The sequence below is a fragment of the Talpa europaea genome, assembly GCF_964194135.1.
Source record: "Talpa europaea genome assembly, chromosome: 9".
Lineage (NCBI taxonomy): Eukaryota > Metazoa > Chordata > Mammalia > Eulipotyphla > Talpidae > Talpa > Talpa europaea.
Window position 1 is genome coordinate 115883909 of NC_140076.1, and position 15989 is coordinate 115899897.

A 15989-nucleotide genomic window follows, 5' to 3' on the forward strand; every position below is an offset into this window, starting at 1 on the left:
GTCGGCCTTACTGTCTCTGTCTGAACTGCAGGAAGGGGTCAAACAGCAGGTTTTCTCGTGTCCCGTGAGCACGTCTGGACACGCCACCTACGAAGGCCGTGGACAGACGGGCACTGACTCGGCTGCGTCATCCCTTCTTGTGGGGAGTGACGGTCGGAATAGCTCAGGAAGAGGCCACTGCTGTCTCGCCGGTCCTCGGTCTTCCCAGGGCCGCAGGACCTTGGAGAATTAAAAGCAGCAGGTGTTCTTGGGAGAGAAACGCCTGGTTTCCGCCCCCATCCCGTGGATGGCTGAGTGTCAGGAACCCCTTTCTGGAACCTGCTGGCCGCTTGAGTGTGAAATCAGCCGGGGTGGGGCTGGGAGGGGCCCCCTCCCCGTCATTGAGCTGTTTTCTTTTGGGGGTTCCCTGGGAAGAATTTTCTGATGTGAGCTGTTTCCCAGGGGAGGGCCATGGGCAGCGAGGACGGACGCCCGGATGGACACGCACCAAGGCCTGGCTGACTGGGTGGTTTTGGTTTTGGTTTTGGTTTTGATTAGACCTACCTTTAGGGTTTTAAAAATGCTCAACACAAAAGGAAGCGCTGTGGGATTTAGGTCCTCGTGGTTCTTCACACAGATGAATGGCCTTTAAGAAGTGGTGTTCGGGGGGCTGGAGAACTGGCCACAGACGGAAACAGGCCTGGGGACTCGCTGTGGCCGCGGCAGGGGGCAGAGGTGGGCCCTCCGCCCGCGCTGTCAGCAGCCCCGGGGCCTACATTCTGCTCCGGTTAGCAAAACCCACCCCTTAGCCTCGTGACTGCTTCGGTGACACCAGCAGTGGCTCCATGACAGCCTAGAGCGACGCCCCACAACCGCCCAGCTGCCCACGCTGGCAGAGCCGGGAGGAGCCACTCAGCCCTTCCCCACCCCACTCCGGACAGCCCCACTCCCTCCCGGCAGATCCGGCTACTGGGCCCTGCCTGGCCCGCCCCGGACTGGCCAGGGGATGCCCACGGCCTTGCTTCTAGACCCCAGCCGCCGCTCACTGCCACAGACCCAGCAGCTGCTTGTGCCGCTGCCGCCGGCGCTTGCTAGGAAGCAGCGGGTACTCACGGAGAGCCTGGCCCGTGGGGCTTAGCCCAGCTCCTCATGGCAGCGCTCACGCCCGTCGCAGGCAAGCTCCTCCAGTCCACTTAGACACGCCGCCCCTCCCCTGCGTGGCCAGACCCCACCTAACACCGGGCTGTCCCCTCCCTCGCAGGCCTCCCTGCCCCAAGCACCATCTTCAGTTGCCACCGAGACTCATTCCGTGTTCGCCCAGATCCGGAAGGGCGGGTGGGGGGCCAGCCACCTGCGGGCCGAAGCGCCACCCTCCGCGGCCATCACCAGACCCCGCCCTTCCACGGGAGCGCCCAGCCCAGAGCCCAGCTGGCTCCCGTGCCCCACGGACCGACCCGTTTGTGCGCCAACAGAAAGGGGTGGAAGCTGTATCCTCACCCCAGCGGGCCTGCTGCTGCCACGCGCTGCGGCGGCCCCAGGAAACCGAGTTACAAGCGCCTTCGTCGTCCAGCCTAGCGCTGCGGAGGGGTCACGGGAGGACCAGCGCTGAGAGCGGGGGACGTGGCCTGCCCCCCGCTACCCGCAGCAAACCCCGTCTTCTACAGCCAGCAAGGACCAGCCTTCATTCCAGCGGTTAAAAAGAAATCTTTATTTTACAAAATTAAAAACATAAATAATATTTACAAGCATCTTAAATACCGGCTTATAACACCTGACATTTTTTAATCATTTCAAATTGAGTTTTCCACAAGCTTTTAAAAGACAACACGCTCGAGGGGGGTTCCCGCTCCCGCCGCCGGGGCTGGGGTTCCACGCGGTCCGGCGCAGGCGTCCAGAGCCTGGCACGTCACGACGCGTGTCTTAAAAAATCAGTCCCGTGCGCCAGCCCGGTCGTGGCCCCGGAAGCTGAGCCGCCCAGGCCCTTCACTGCCCGGTTTACAAGTACCTGACCCCGGGGACCCCGGCTCCAGCCGACTCCACCTCAGGGCGCCGGGAGGAAAGCGGGGGGCGGGGAGGCTACCCACGGCCCATCTGACGCCACATTCCCGAGGCTGCCAGGCCTGGGATCCAGAGAGCCGCGCCTCCTGCTTTTCCATCAGGAGCAAATCCGGGGTATTTCATGACAGGTAAAGGTAAAATGAGTCAAACGCGGCGGCCTCGGCGGCGCAAGGAAACGGCCGAGGGCGAGAGGTCAGGGCGCTACCCGTCCTGCAGCGGATCCAGAGTGGCGGCCGGGGCAGGGATCTGTTCTTGAGCCAAGTTTTCATGACCGGGTTGTCGAGTTTCAGCTCTAATTCATCTCCGAGACCGCGCGGAAAGGCCAGCAAAGCGCCCATATGTGTCCCGAAGAAGGCTCAGGAAAGGGGGGCGGGAGGACACGCCGCCGCAGGCAGCACCCGTTGGCGTCCGCTGCGCCCCCGGCGGGCCGGGACCCGGCGTCTTCCTCAGGGCACAGCGACAACGAACAAGAAAAAGAATGACAACGGGTAACGTTATAGACATTTTACTCATTGTTCCTGGTGTCCTGGGCATTTAAAAAGGTAGCGAGGAGCCTGGATGCTGGTGGCAGAGGCGGCTGGAAGCTGGGGAGGAAGAGCAGGGAGGCTTGTTTACAAATTCAGAGCAAAGGCCGCGCTCCCCGGCCTAGGCAGACACCTGTGTCTTCCGCGAAGCAAGCCTCTGCCAGGCAGGCGGCGGGTGGTTCCCGGGAGCCGGTCCTCCTGGGAGGAAGGGGCGCGGGCCACGGGGGGCGGGGAAGGGGCGCCCCTCACTGCTGCATGCTGCTCACGATGGCCAGGATGCTCATCTTCTCCTGGGCGGAGTCCGCGTCCTCGTTCTGCTTCTGGGCCACCCCCGTGCCCAGGCCGTAGAGCCGCCCGCAGTACTTGGCGTCATCAATACTGTCCTCAAAAAACAACTGCAGGACAGGACAGAGAAGGCGGTGAGAGCCAGGCCGGGCCCCCCGCCACGCCAGCACCGCCTCGCCCCGCGCACCAGCGGACGCGCTCCACCCAGAAAGGCCCACGGGCGCCACAGCTCTCCGCCCTTGCTCTCAACACAGGCTCCCCTTCCTGGACACTGTACTTTTCAAGAGCGCCTACTTTTTTTTAAATGTCGTCCCTGGGGCAGTTCACGCAACGCGCGTGTGAGGCCTCAGACTTCAGCACCTACACGCGCTGCCTCGGGACCGCCCCGTGAGTCCGGCTCCCACCAACACAGGCAGCTGCTCCTTCCCCGCTGGCCACCGCCAGCCCCTTCTCTGCAGCCAGGTGTCTCTGCTGCGCATGTCCGTTTGTTTTGTTCTTTGCACGTGCCTCGCGCGAGAGGACACGCTGCTTGACTTTCTGACTGGTTTCACTTGCGGACGCCCTCGGGCGTCGTCACAGATGGCGAGACCTCATTCCTTCTTCCCGACTGGCCCTATCCCCTGGGCTGTGCTGACCCTGTTTTCTTTATTCAATCATCTACTGACGGCCATGGACGCCGCTTCCAAGTCATCTATCTTTTCAGCCAGTGCTTTCCTTTTCTCTGGACCCAGGAGAACTGCAGGGTATCATGGTGGTTCCAGCTTTAATAGTTTGAGAAAACCGGGCCTCCCCGGTGGCGCAGCAGGTGAGCGCTGGGTTGCGAAGCTGCCCGCGGCCTCTGCAGCGCCGGTTCGATCCCCGGCTGCTCCCCGGCCACCGGAGGAGGGTCCCGCATGGCGCGCAGACCTCTCCTGCCGCCCGCTGCTCCCCTCAGCAGTGTGCTTCGGTCCTTCTGCCTGCTCTGCTCCCCGCTCTGGCTCTGGTGAATTCTCTCGCCCTCCCGCGCCTCTGACTGTACCCAGTGCTTGTATAAACAAAACAAACAAATAAATAAAACATGCCTCAAAAAAAAAAAAAAAAAAAAAGTTTGAGAAAACCCGTTCCACAGTGATTGCCCCAACTTGAACTCCCACAGGCACGCTCTTGATGCCAGCCATTGTGACACGTAGGAAGTGGTGGTTCTGATTTCACTTCCTGATGGGTGATTCTGAGCAACTCTTCACGTGCCTCCTGGCCTCGGTGTGTCTCATTCAGAACAGTCTCTCTTATTTCTCTGCCAATGTTTCAACCAGACTGACCTCCTGTTACTGAGCTGTAGGAGTTCTTATGTGTATGGATATCAAGCCCTTATCAGAGACACAATTTGCAAATATTCCTTCCTATTCAGTAGGTTGCCTTTTCAAATCACCTCCAAGACTGAATTCAAGGAGTTTACCTCTCAGGTTTTCTAGGCGTTTTACGGTTGCAGGTCTTACCCCCGCGCCTTGAATCACCTGAGTGAATTTCTGTGTTTGGCGTGAGACAGTGCTCGAGGTCTGCTCTCGTGTGCGTGGCTGTCCAGGCTTCCCAGCACCCTGTATCGAAGCAACTATCTTTCCCCATGAGATAGTCTTGGCTCCTTTGGCATAAATAAATGGACCCTACGTGCCTGGGTTTACTTGTGGGCTCTCTGTTTTGTCCCAATGAGCTACGTGTCTGCGTTTACACCCAGTACTATATTCTTTTGCTCTCCACAGCCTTGTGAGATGGCTGGAAATCAGGGAGTGCACCTCCAGCTTTCTTAATTCTCCAGATCACGTTAGTTACTCAGGGTCTTCCATGGTTCCACGCAAATCTCAGGATTATCTGCTCTATTTCTGTGAAAAAAAGTCATAGGGATTTTGGCAGGGCTTGCACTGAATCTGTCGGTGGCTTTGGCTATTAATTCTTGTTCATGATTCTTGTAATCCGTTAAGTCCAGAAAGTCTTTCCATTAACTTTTTCTTACTCAGTTTCTCTTACAGTATCTTACAGTTTTCTGTGGACAGGTCCTTCGCCTCCTTGAGTAGAATTATTCCTAGGTATTTTAATCTTTTTCATGTAACCGTAAATGGGACTGTTTTTTTTTTTTTTTCCTGACAGCTCATTATTGGTCTATTGAAATCCAAGATGCTTACGTATTGATTTTTTTAATCCTACAACTTCAGTGAATTTGTCGATTCTGTCAAATTTCTGGTGGAGTCTATTCTGACAATAACATGTCATCTGTTACAAAAAGTAACAGTTCTTCCTTTCCAATTTGGATGCCCTTTCTTTTTTTCTTTTCCCCTAACTGCGCTAGCTGGGAGCCCCAATTCTGTGTTGAGTAACAGTGGCGAGTGTGGGCATCTTTGTCTTGGTCTTGAGCTTAGAGGAAAAGCTGATTCTCTCCCCAGTGTGTCCTGCTGACTGTGGGGTATGTGACAATTAACAGGACTTGACACGGGTGGTCTAACAGAAGCACTCACGTACAACTTCTATAATGAGAAGGAAGCAAAATCCGCAAGGATGGAACTTACCAGGGCCACCAGCACCCGTGTGGCTCAGGCGTGCCAAGCAGTCTCCAATCCACAATGCTGCTTTGCCTCTCAAAGTATGGTTAATAAATTGGACCCAAACAAAATGCTTTCAAAGTGGTTATCAGCTTCCACCAGAAACTAGACTTTCAACCAACCTCAGCCCCGAAGCCTCACCTCTTTCATCCTGAAGAACGCCATTCCCGTCAGCAGTGAGTCTGAGCCCGCCTGGTGCTGCCTTCCGATTCTCTGCAAATCCAGCTGATCGGCAACTTCCTGCAGGCCGCCCTGGAGATGGGAGCAGGCAGAGACAACAGTATGGACCCACGCGCCTGACTGCAGTCAGCTGGGGCAGCCGCCCTCGTGGCCTGGTGAGGGCAAGTGGGACGGGCCACCCGCAGCTACCCCAGGAGACACTGCACTAGGCGCCGCCCTTCTGATCATCAGTTTTGTCAGACTTCTGAGCCTGAGTCCTAGGATGGTGAAGCAGGTTGAGAAAATAGTAAATGCCCATAAAGTCAGAGCCAGCAAACCTTCCTTGTCAAGAATTCACTGGGGGGCGCTCCCTGGTGGCCTAGGGGGTTGAGTCTCAGGCTATCACCGCTGCCTGAGTTCCATCCCCAGCCAGGGAGACACCCACATGGCGCAGCAGACCTCTCCTGTCTCCCTGTCTCTCCCCTCAGCAGTGTGTTTCAGTGGATCTGCCTGTTCTGCTCCCCACTCTGTCTCTGGGGAATCCTCTCACCCCTCGCCTACACCTCAGTTCTACACAAAAGTTAAAGAAAAAAAGAACTCATCGGGGTCTCCCTAGTGGCGCAAGGGGTTAAGCACCGCACTATGAAGCAATCTGCAGCCTCTGCAGCACAAGTTTGATCCCCAGCCGGCCAGGGAGCAACGACATGGCGCAGCAGACCTCTCCTGTCTCGCCCACGGCTCCCCTCAGCAGTGTATTTCGTTTAATCTGCCTGTTCTGCTCCCCACTCTGTCTCTGGTGAGTCCTCTCACCCCCCACGTCTCTGACCTGTACCCCAGCTCTTGTATGCATAAATAAATAAAAATCTTTAAAAAAAAAAAAAAAACTCATCAGGGTGGTGAGGCTTTAAATGGTCCACGATTAAGTCCTGCCGGTGCCTTGGCCCACACCAGCCCCAGCCTCTGCCTCCCACTAGGCACATGGGCCTGAGGTGGGGCTCGCCTGGCCAGGAATGCAGCTCCCGTGCCGGTGGCTCTGCACACGCCCTGCCGGGCACGCTCAGCGTGGGACAGCAAACCAAACGACAGATCTGCTTTTGTCTTTTTTTGGTTGTCAGCGGTACCAAGAAAATACTGTGTACCTTAAGGTTCTTGCAACTCTTCATCAAGTACTTCACGTCGTAAATGGACGGGAAGAAAAGGTTCAGGATATGAAAGAACTCATGTTCCTCCTCTGGCAGGCGGGAATCCGTAAGTAACTTCACCATGTAGCCAAAGTCGTAGCCACTGCAGGAGAGAGGGAGGAAGTGCAGTGAGGAGCGGGTGGCAGGCCCCAGCAGCGGGGGCGGCAGGCCTCAGAGCCCCGCGCACCCACCAGAGTCCTGCCAGCGGCAGGGAGGAGGACCCCAGGCCACAATGGGGGTGTTACTGAAGACCCAAAGAGACAGGCAAGGGGGTGCGGCATCCTCTCCGGGAATCTGGCTGACGACCAGCTTGGCCCCCCCCAGCTGGCACGAGGCCATTGTGACACAAGCAGCGTGAGCAGCCACGGGCTGAGGACCTGGGCCCACGCGGCAGCCACCACCGCGGCTTTGTGGCTGCTCCTGACCAGGGCTGTGGCGGTCAGTCCCTGAGCACTCCATCCCCGCCCCCACCACGAGGCCCCCCCAGGAGGTCCCCCAGACCCACCTGTGAAACGAAAGCCACTTGACGTTGTCGCAGAGCACCACCCCCGAGGTCATGAGCAGCTCTGCGAAGTGTAGCGTGTCGATCCCTTCCTCCTCGTGCTTCTGGAACTGCAGCCCCGAGTTGGCGAGGAGGTCGATGGAGTCTTGGGAGTACATGTCCTCCCTGCGGGGGGAGGGGGCGCGAGACTGCTCAGCACAGCGCGGCCAGCGACAGCAGCCCCTCGGGCACACGAGTGTCTCTGAAACGCTTCCCTAACTGGAGGCCACGGCCAGGCCCTCTGCAAAGGGCCAGCGTCACCTCTGACAGGGGCGGAGGAGGGGCGATCCCCCACAGACGAGGTGATAAAAGACCCCATTTTCTGTTTAGAGAAAAACAAAATCAGCCAAAGCAAAGCTGTTGAAATTAGCACAAGATGAAAAACGCCCATGTTCTTGTGTGGCCCCACAGAGACACAAGCTGCCCCACGGGCCCCACAGCCGTGCAGTCCCACAGGGAACAGCACCCCCACGGGGAACAGCGCCTGCCCAGACAGGCCTTCCAGGCCCAAGGCGTGGCTATTCTTAGCACCACAAAACACAAAAGCATGAGCCACCCTGTTCACTGGATTTCACGGTTCCTTTGTTTTCCACATAAACTTAGATTTTGGAAAGAAAAAAAGGTCTTGATCTTAATTTTTTCCACTAAATTCAAACTTTTTTTTTAAGGATTTATTTTTATTTATACAAGAGCTGGGGTACAGGCCAGAGGCGCGGGAGGGTGAGAGGATTCACCAGAGCCAGCGTGGGGAGCAGAACAGGCAGACTGACGAAGTACACTGCTGAGGGGAGCAGCGGGGAGACAGGAGAGGTCTGCGCACCACGTGGGGTCGAACCAGCCCCACGGAGGCGCGGACAGCTTCACAGCGCTGTGCTCAACCTGCTGTGGTCAGCCGGCAAGTGTTGCCTTTTCCCTGACCTCTGTTCGGGTCCCCTGTATGCCAGCTGTGAGGTCACCCGATATTTTTCTTTGTCCTTCTATTTCACTGAGCATCATCCCTTCCAGCGACATCCACGTTGCCACAGACGGCAAGAGTTTTTATATTTTTGTGATCTCTCAGTAATACGAGAATAGTATATTTTTAATATAGTTTCAAAAGTTATTTTCTGTTTAAGTGTGGAATCAAGTCAAGCCTTTTATCTTGACGTTGGCTGAGCTGGTGCAGAGTGTTCTGACGTGACACTCCTGACTGCATACAAGAGGCCTGAGGCATGTGCTGTGAGGAAACTGGCTCCACACCATTAAAAAATAACCCTGCTGTTTCTCATCTCTCCGCCCTCTGTCACCTTCCTGGGCGTGTCCTGCTCTGGGAAGGGCAGTCCCTTCGCCCCACCCTGGGCCACACCCCGCCTGGCTGAAGCTCACACCTGACTCCCTAGGGGGGCAGATATACATCCCGGCCAGCACCTTGGACCCTAGAGCCATGAACTGGCTCCACGGTGCTGAGCTGGCTCCACGGTGCTGCGGCAGGCAGTGCACCCGGAAGGCCTGAGGGCCCAAGGGCCCGCTCCCACCCTCCCGGGGTCTCCCCACTAACCCAGAGGGCGGCCGCTGTCGGAGCGCATCGTTGGAACGGAAGGACAAGGGCCTCACCCCACGGAGAGCAGTGGCTGCCGTCAGAACGGCAAGTGGTCACCCCAGCCTCAGCCCCGCGGCCCCACAGACACCACTGGCGACCTAGAAACATGGATGTTTACAAACCACTGCCCCATGTGTTTTGCTGCAGGAGCTGTTTGTTTTGTAACAACAGCTTTATCTGTACTTCAGATAAGAACACAGGGACCATCAAGGCATTAGGTTTTACCTTGTGAAGCTTGTTTTTAAGTGTGAAATATAAACTTTTTAGCTCACAGCTTACTTGGCTTAAGTAAAAAGTGCTGTTTGTTCACGGAGACAATAAAGGCAAGACCAGTGCGGGGCCACACCTTTGGTTCCGCCTTAAACCAGCCTTATTTCAAGCACACACCGCTCCTGCCCTGCGCATCAGGTGATCTCGGGCGCGGGCGGCGGGTTTTGGTGGAGCCGCAAACTGCACTTCAAGACTCGGATCATCTCCAGCTCCCACAATTATTCTCTGAACCGCAAAGAAATCTTCAAAACGTGAGCAAAAACCCAAAACCTGCCCCCAAGTCACCAAAGGCTCCCGATGAACAAAGCGGGGCCGGCCCGGCGAACACACCGGCACCCAGGACAGGCAGCCAAACAGGGCCCCTCCAGCTTTCCCCTCTCTACAGCGCCGGCCCCGAGGGGTCTGCAGACACACCTGCGCTTCTGCGCTCACGGGCGCCTTACCCACATGGCCCTGAACGGGGGACCCCCCCAAGTGCCCACCTGCGGCCGACAGTCCACAGACAGTGCCCAGGCTCTCCTGGAGGCCCGGGCCCGGCCCAGCCGCCGCAGTGAAGTGGGCAGCACGCTAAGAAGCTGCGTCCACACTCCCACGCGGGACAGCCCGGCACTGCCTGCAGGCGACGCACGCCCGAGCGGAAACCCCCAGCACCACAAACAAGACGGAAAAGACTTCATCCCCAGAAAATGTCGATTATCTCCTCGGCCCCCAACAAGTCCCAATCCTATCACTGATGGGCTCTAAAGAAATGCAGCATCTGCGAACCCCGATGCAGCGAAATGCAGGGAGCCGGGTCTGCTGTGTCCACACCGTGGACCGCTACCCAGCCGCGCCACACTGCAGCCCCAACACAGCCAGGCGCCTGCACTGCCGAGCTACCAAGGGCTGTGGACGGGGAGGCCCTGGGGTCACCTGTTCAGTGGGTGCAGCTTCAGGACCGCTCCCGCACGTGGGCCCCCACCGCGAGGCAAATGCTCTTGACACGACCACGTTGCGGCTGACAATGGTCTCGATGGTGAACTTCATGGCCAGTCTCTTGGCCAGCGTCCACTCCAGCTTACGGAAGGCGCGAACAGGCCGTTTTAATTTTTTTTTTTCCCTCTTCTTTTTTCAAAGATCTATCCATTTATTTATGCAAGCACTGGGTACAGTCAGAGGTGCGGAAGGGTAAGAGAGAATTCACCAGAGACAGAGCAGGGAGCAGAACAGGCAGACAGACCGAAATACACTGCTGAGGGGAGCAGCGGGCGGCAGGAGAGGTCTGCGCGCCATGTGGGACCCTCGCCTGGCGGCCGGGAATCGAACAGGCGCTGCAGAGGCTGCGGGCAGCCTCGCAACCCAGCGCTCAACCGCTGCGCCACCGGGGAGGCCCATGAACAGGCCGTTTTATACATGACGACACGTTCACGCAGAAGACAGAGCGACCCCACGTCGCGCAGGACTGTCCTCAGAGTGATGTCCTAGCTGGGGACGGGTTTCCCCCCACATTGAACCGTCTCCTGGACATAAAATTCCCACGTCAAACACGCTCACATCTCCAGGACCCAGCCCGGGAGCTTCTGGTGCCGTCACTGGGCTGGGAACCATGACCATCACAAGCCATTCGTCACCCCACGACGACGCTCACACCCGTGAGCCATTGCGTCCAGCCTCCCTGCCCGGGAACCGCCTCTGTCGGCCAGACGCCCTATTCCAAGGACTTCACAGCAGAGGCGGGGAGCCGCGGCCTCTGGGGTGGGCATCTTCCCCGCTGTGCACTGATCTGAACCCACCGCGCGTGGCCACCCTGCTGCCCACAGCCTCCACTGGCAGGCCGGGGGTCAGCAGACACAGGCCGCCTCCACTTGGGGCTTTCCCCGGGACACGGCCATGAGTGCGCTGTGGCACGACCGTGTTTTCACTTCTCGCAGGTAACTGCCTGCCACCACCTGCACAGGCAGGTTCCCCAGGTGATCTGCACCCGCCTGACTGCTGCCCCCTGGTGGGCGCGCAGTGCTATGGCGTGGTGGCGCTGACTGACCCCGCCCTCCCCAAAGGGCGGGGCAGGGAGCCCCTTTTCTTGGGCTCATTAGCCACCTTGGCGCTCTTGGCAGAAATGTGTGTTCACATTCTCTGCCTATTTTTAACTGGCCTACGGTCTCTCTATCGTTGCTCTGTAGGATTTCTTTAAGCGGGCCCTCCCCGCGAGACCCTCCATCGCCCCGTTTAAGTGCTCTGCCCACCCCACCTGGGCTGGCGGGAATGAAGCCCGAAATGAATAAAACCAGCCTGAAGCCAGCAGCCGGCAGAGACCCAGAGCAGCACCAGGCGGGTCCCAGACACTTACGTGAGGTTGAATTTGAAGTTGAACTGCCAGGTGTTGATCCCGGAAGGGTACTCGCCCTTCTCGTTCGTGAAGGTGAGGCCCAGCTGGATGATCTTCAGCAGGTCCACGTTGCAGCGCAGCAGCTGGTACTGGTAGTCGATGGAGCTGCGGAACTCCCCGATGGGCCGCACCACCACACCGGGGAACTCCGTGTCCTGCGCGGGGGACAGGAGGGGCTCACAGCGCGAAGGAGGCTGCGCCACCCCGTGCTGACAAACTCTCACCTCGGACTAGGGGAATTTAGGGGAAAAGCCCCAAGTTTGGGCGCAAAAATCTATCATAAAAGTCTGATCTTCCTGATACCAACAGCAGCAGTAAAATTGTGAAGTTTTGTGTGACCAGCAGGACATGCACAGGAGGGACGAGGAGCTCCGGGGAGCTCCTCTAGGCTAAGGACACTCTAGGCTAAGAGCAGCGTGGGAACAAAGCAATATAGTTCAGGAAAACAGCCATTCCTTGGGCCTCCCTGGTGGCACAAGGGGTTAAGCACAGCACTATGAAGCTGTCCGCAGCCTCTGCAGCACGAGTTCCATCCCCAGCCAGGGAGGTGACCCACATGGCGCAGCAGACCTCTCCTGACTCGCCCGCTGCTCCCCTCAGCAGTGGATTTCAGTCAGTCTGCCTGTTCTGCTCCCCGCTCTGGCTCTGGCGGATCCTCCATCGCCCCCATCTCTGGCCTGTACCCCAGCTCTTGTATGCATAAATAAAAGCAATTACCAGCTACTGTGACCTGAGTAAAAAGACCAGACTACACCACACAAAGCTCTGGCTGTCAGGATAAGGACCTCGTTCTGTGAGTGCGCCCGCAGGAGCCACAAGCTCCAGCAGCAGCGCCAATGGGTAAGGCCGTGGGTGAGCCTGGGCCTGGCGGACCTGGCTTCCTGAAAGGCCCCGGGCACCACCGCCACGCCTTCCACAGCCACTCAGGCAGGGTGGAGTGTGACTCGAGTTCGCAGGTTCTTCCTACTCTTTGCAGAGATGCCAGAGATCTGGAGTTGGAGTGAGGGCTCTTGAAATGGAAGTTCTGGCAAGCAATCATTTTAAACTGTAAAAATCACCTGTGCCGGGGCTGACACGACCTGTTGGCAGGTCTTTAGAGTTGCACGACCCCACGGGGAGGACCCTGGGGGCCCCTGGATGGCCACCTGCCTGCTTGGCAGACCGCAGTGCCCCACTTGCCCGGCCCCTCACCATGGCAATGTAGCTGTAGCTGAGCACGACCTCGCGGATCTTGCGCATCTCCTCTTCCAGGTTGCTGGCCCAGACCTCACAGATGACCTGGCTGTTCTCCACCAGGGCCGCGGGCATCCTGAAGGCGCCGGCGAGGCGGCTCTCCGCCCAGCCCGTTAGCACACAGGCTGAAGGGCCAGCTGACCTGGATTGGGAACATCGTGAGAGCTCGTCAGTCCACACACACCCCCCAACGTCACGAAGCGCGCCTGCCATCCCCTCACCAGCTCGGGCCAAACAGTAAGTCCATGACAGCAGTTTCCTATTTCCTACCCTAGGGCACTTGCCCTTGGACAGACAGACACACGCACAACCTGAAGGAACTAAATGACTTAAGTAATCTGGGATGGCCGCCAGGCCCCCTAGTTTCAGGCCCCTGTGGCTGGGGGGCCCCGGGACCAGAGTCCCATGTCTACTCTGGCCTGGAGTTGTCCCACCAAGAGGCTGTAGCTGCAACTTCGGGGCACAGGCAGTAGTGAGAGGGCCAGGAAGGCGCGGGTTATGGCCACCACAACCCCAGGCACTGGTGTGATCGGGGTGGCCGTCCCTATGGGGTCCCTGTGCCCATGGGGCCTCTTGGTGGGGGCAGGGCCCTCCCCACTGCCACAGGAGAGCCACATGAGCACCCTTTTCTCACCAAAACAAGGCCACCGCCTGCGCCCGACACTCCGAGGAAGGGCTCAGATCACCCCAAATTATAAAAGCAGGGAAAGTCAACGCAGCCCAACGAGGCGGTGATCTCGGGTGGGGCGGCTCCCCCGCCCCCCCCCCCCCCCCCCGCGCCGAGGGAAATGCCGATGACAGAGGGCAGACAGATGGACTCGCTGCGCGCACCCGGGGCACCGGGGGACATTCTGACCGTGCTTGTGGACAGGGAAACAGCTCCCTGCAGGCGGCCGCCACAGCCAGCCCCGGGGCGTCGCCGCCCTGGCCGGGGCGCCTTTTCCCCACTGGGGGACGGCGAGGAGCAAGGGCGCCCGTGGCCTCCGGCACAGAAGCCGCCACCACCCACGCAGGCTCGCGTCCTCCCCAGGGGACCCAGACCAGAGACTAGAACCTCCCGCGACCACGCGGGTGACTCCCCACCTGCCCCAGAGGCTCGGAGGCGTCTCCACCCCGACAAAGGAAATCCTGTCCCCACAACACAGAGGCCCATGAACGCGTGCCACACCCGGCCTCTCGGGACGCGTCAGGCAGCCCCACTGGCTACCGTGCCCTTGGACACCCACACGGGAGTGAGAGCGGCTCGCCACGCGATCTGCAAACACGCCGCGCCCGCCCGCGCGGGGCTCCACCTCCACCGAGCAGAGGAGGCAGCGGTGGAGTCGCTCCACCAGAAACGACCACCCCCGGCAGGCTGGGGGCAGGGGCCGCGCTCCCAGGACAGAACTCAACACGTTTTGCCCCGGAACAAGCTGCCAAAGCAAGTCCCCACCCCCCCCACCCGCACTTAGTTCGGGCAGGACGGCGGGAGCGGCAGCCTGCAGCGGGCCGGGGCTCGGGCCGGGCGGGGGTCCCGGAACCCGGAACGGTGAGGACGCGCGCGGCTTCTGAAGGGCAGACAAGGGCGGCCTCTGCCTTCGGCTTTCGACGGCCGCAGCGGCAGAACCCCGAACTCAGTGAACCTGGCCTTCCCGCTCCTCACGCCCCAGGACCCCGCCTGCGGCCGCGGGCCACCCACCGAGACTCTGCCTGCCCGGGCGCCCGCCTCTCGCGGCTGCCTCTGCAGGGGCACCTGTCACACGCGAGCAGACCGGCACCTTCCCCCACCCACGGGGCGCTCGGCACAGGCAGCACCAGCGCGTTCTCTCCCTTCCGTCTGCGCAGGGGCCACGAGCGGGAGGCCTGCGCGCCAGGCGGGGACACTGAGGAAGGGCGGCGCTCAGGCCCAAGGTGGACCCCACTCCCGCCCCGACCACGGTGAAGGCCCCACCTCCCCGCGGGGGGCCGCGGCCATGCCCGTGCCGCTTCCCAGTCACTGTCCTAACTCAACCACACACTTCCTCATGGGGGTGCTTCACACCCAACCCTAAATCGCTGCAGGGAAGCGGGGGTCCGCGCGGGACATTCCGCACAAGCCACAAATGGGACCCAAGCAGGAAAACGCCCTTGGTCGCCAAGCAGCGAGGAGCAGGTTTAAAGAACAGGGACGCAGGTGACTGCCAAGCCCCCGACACAGGGCTTCCCGGCGACGCTATCAAGTCGTGTCAAAAGAACCAAGAGGGACAATCGCAAGAGGACCCCTTTGCGCCAAGTAAGACGGGAGGCGCGGCACTGCGGGCGACCCCCTCGCGGTGCCCGAGCGCCCCCGGCCCCGCGGAGAGTTAGGCCGCTGGCTTAGCTCATTAAAGACAGACCTAGTGACTCCCTAGCCTTAAAAGCTGCCTCTTGTCTTTCTTCTCTTTTCTTAAAGATTTATTTATTCATCATACAAGAACCAAAGCACAGGCCAGATGTGTGTGGAGGGTGAGAGGACTCACCAGAGCCAGAGCGGGGAGCAGAGCAGACAGAGGGACTGAAGGACACTGCTGAGGGGAGCAGCGGGCGAGACAGGAGAGGTCTGCCGCGCCATGTGGGACTCTCCCTGGCCGGCCAGGAATCGAACAGGGGCTGCTGAGGCTGCGGACAGCTTCACAGCTGCGCTCAACCGCCTGCGTCACCAGGGAGGCTGCCTCCTGTCTCTGACATAAACTGTACCGAGCAGCCAACAGCTGCCTGTCCAGCCAGAAGCGCGTGCAGGACGCGGGTTGTCTGCACCCCGTCACTCCCAGTGGACGGCAGATTCCCGGAAGCCGTCACATCCCAAAAAGTCTGGGACGGCATCTTTCTGAGGTGACGGAACTATCCCCGATGGGTTACAAGCTGACTGCAGACTCGGTCAGCTCACCATGAGCCACTAGACTTACATGTCAAGATGCTGCTTTACAGCAGGCAAATTATTCCTCAGTAAAGCCAGTCACTACCTTACGCGCCTCCTGGCAGAACACACCAGAACCATGAACAGTCCTGCCACCAAAATCAAACTGCAATCTGGCCAAGCCTCTGCACTGAACTAATGATTTACAGGAGTCCAAGAGGACAGGGGAACATGTTAAATGACGCCACAGGGCCTCCCTGGTGGCACAAGGGGTTAAGAAGCAACCTAGGAAACTATTCGCAGCCACTGCAGCACGAGTTCGATCCCTGGCCAGCCATGGAGCTACCCACATGGCGCAACAGACCTCTCCTGACTCGCCCGCTGCTCCCCT

At 59.1% G+C, this 15989-nt stretch overlaps 1 protein-coding gene across 3 annotated transcripts; it reads right to left on the reverse strand.

Annotated features, from left to right (window-relative positions):
• Positions 1-2691: 2691 nt before the first annotated feature.
• On the reverse strand, positions 2692-12819 carry CNOT8 (CCR4-NOT transcription complex subunit 8; the record flags this gene model as incomplete). 3 transcript variants are annotated; one of them, XM_084242684.1, is made up of 6 exons in its annotated part: positions 2692-2956; positions 5558-5668; positions 6715-6859; positions 7262-7423; positions 11473-11666; positions 12703-12819. In XM_084242684.1, 6 exons carry the CDS (start codon positions 12817-12819, stop codon positions 2807-2809), a joined length of 879 nt encoding a protein of 292 aa, XP_084098810.1. In that variant the 3' UTR covers positions 2692-2806. The 3 variants fall into 3 exon arrangements, with proteins under 3 accessions (XP_084098810.1, XP_084098812.1, XP_084098811.1); XM_084242686.1 differs by lacking the exon at positions 7262-7423; XM_084242685.1 differs by lacking the exon at positions 5558-5668.
• Positions 12820-15989: the final 3170 nt, after the last annotated feature.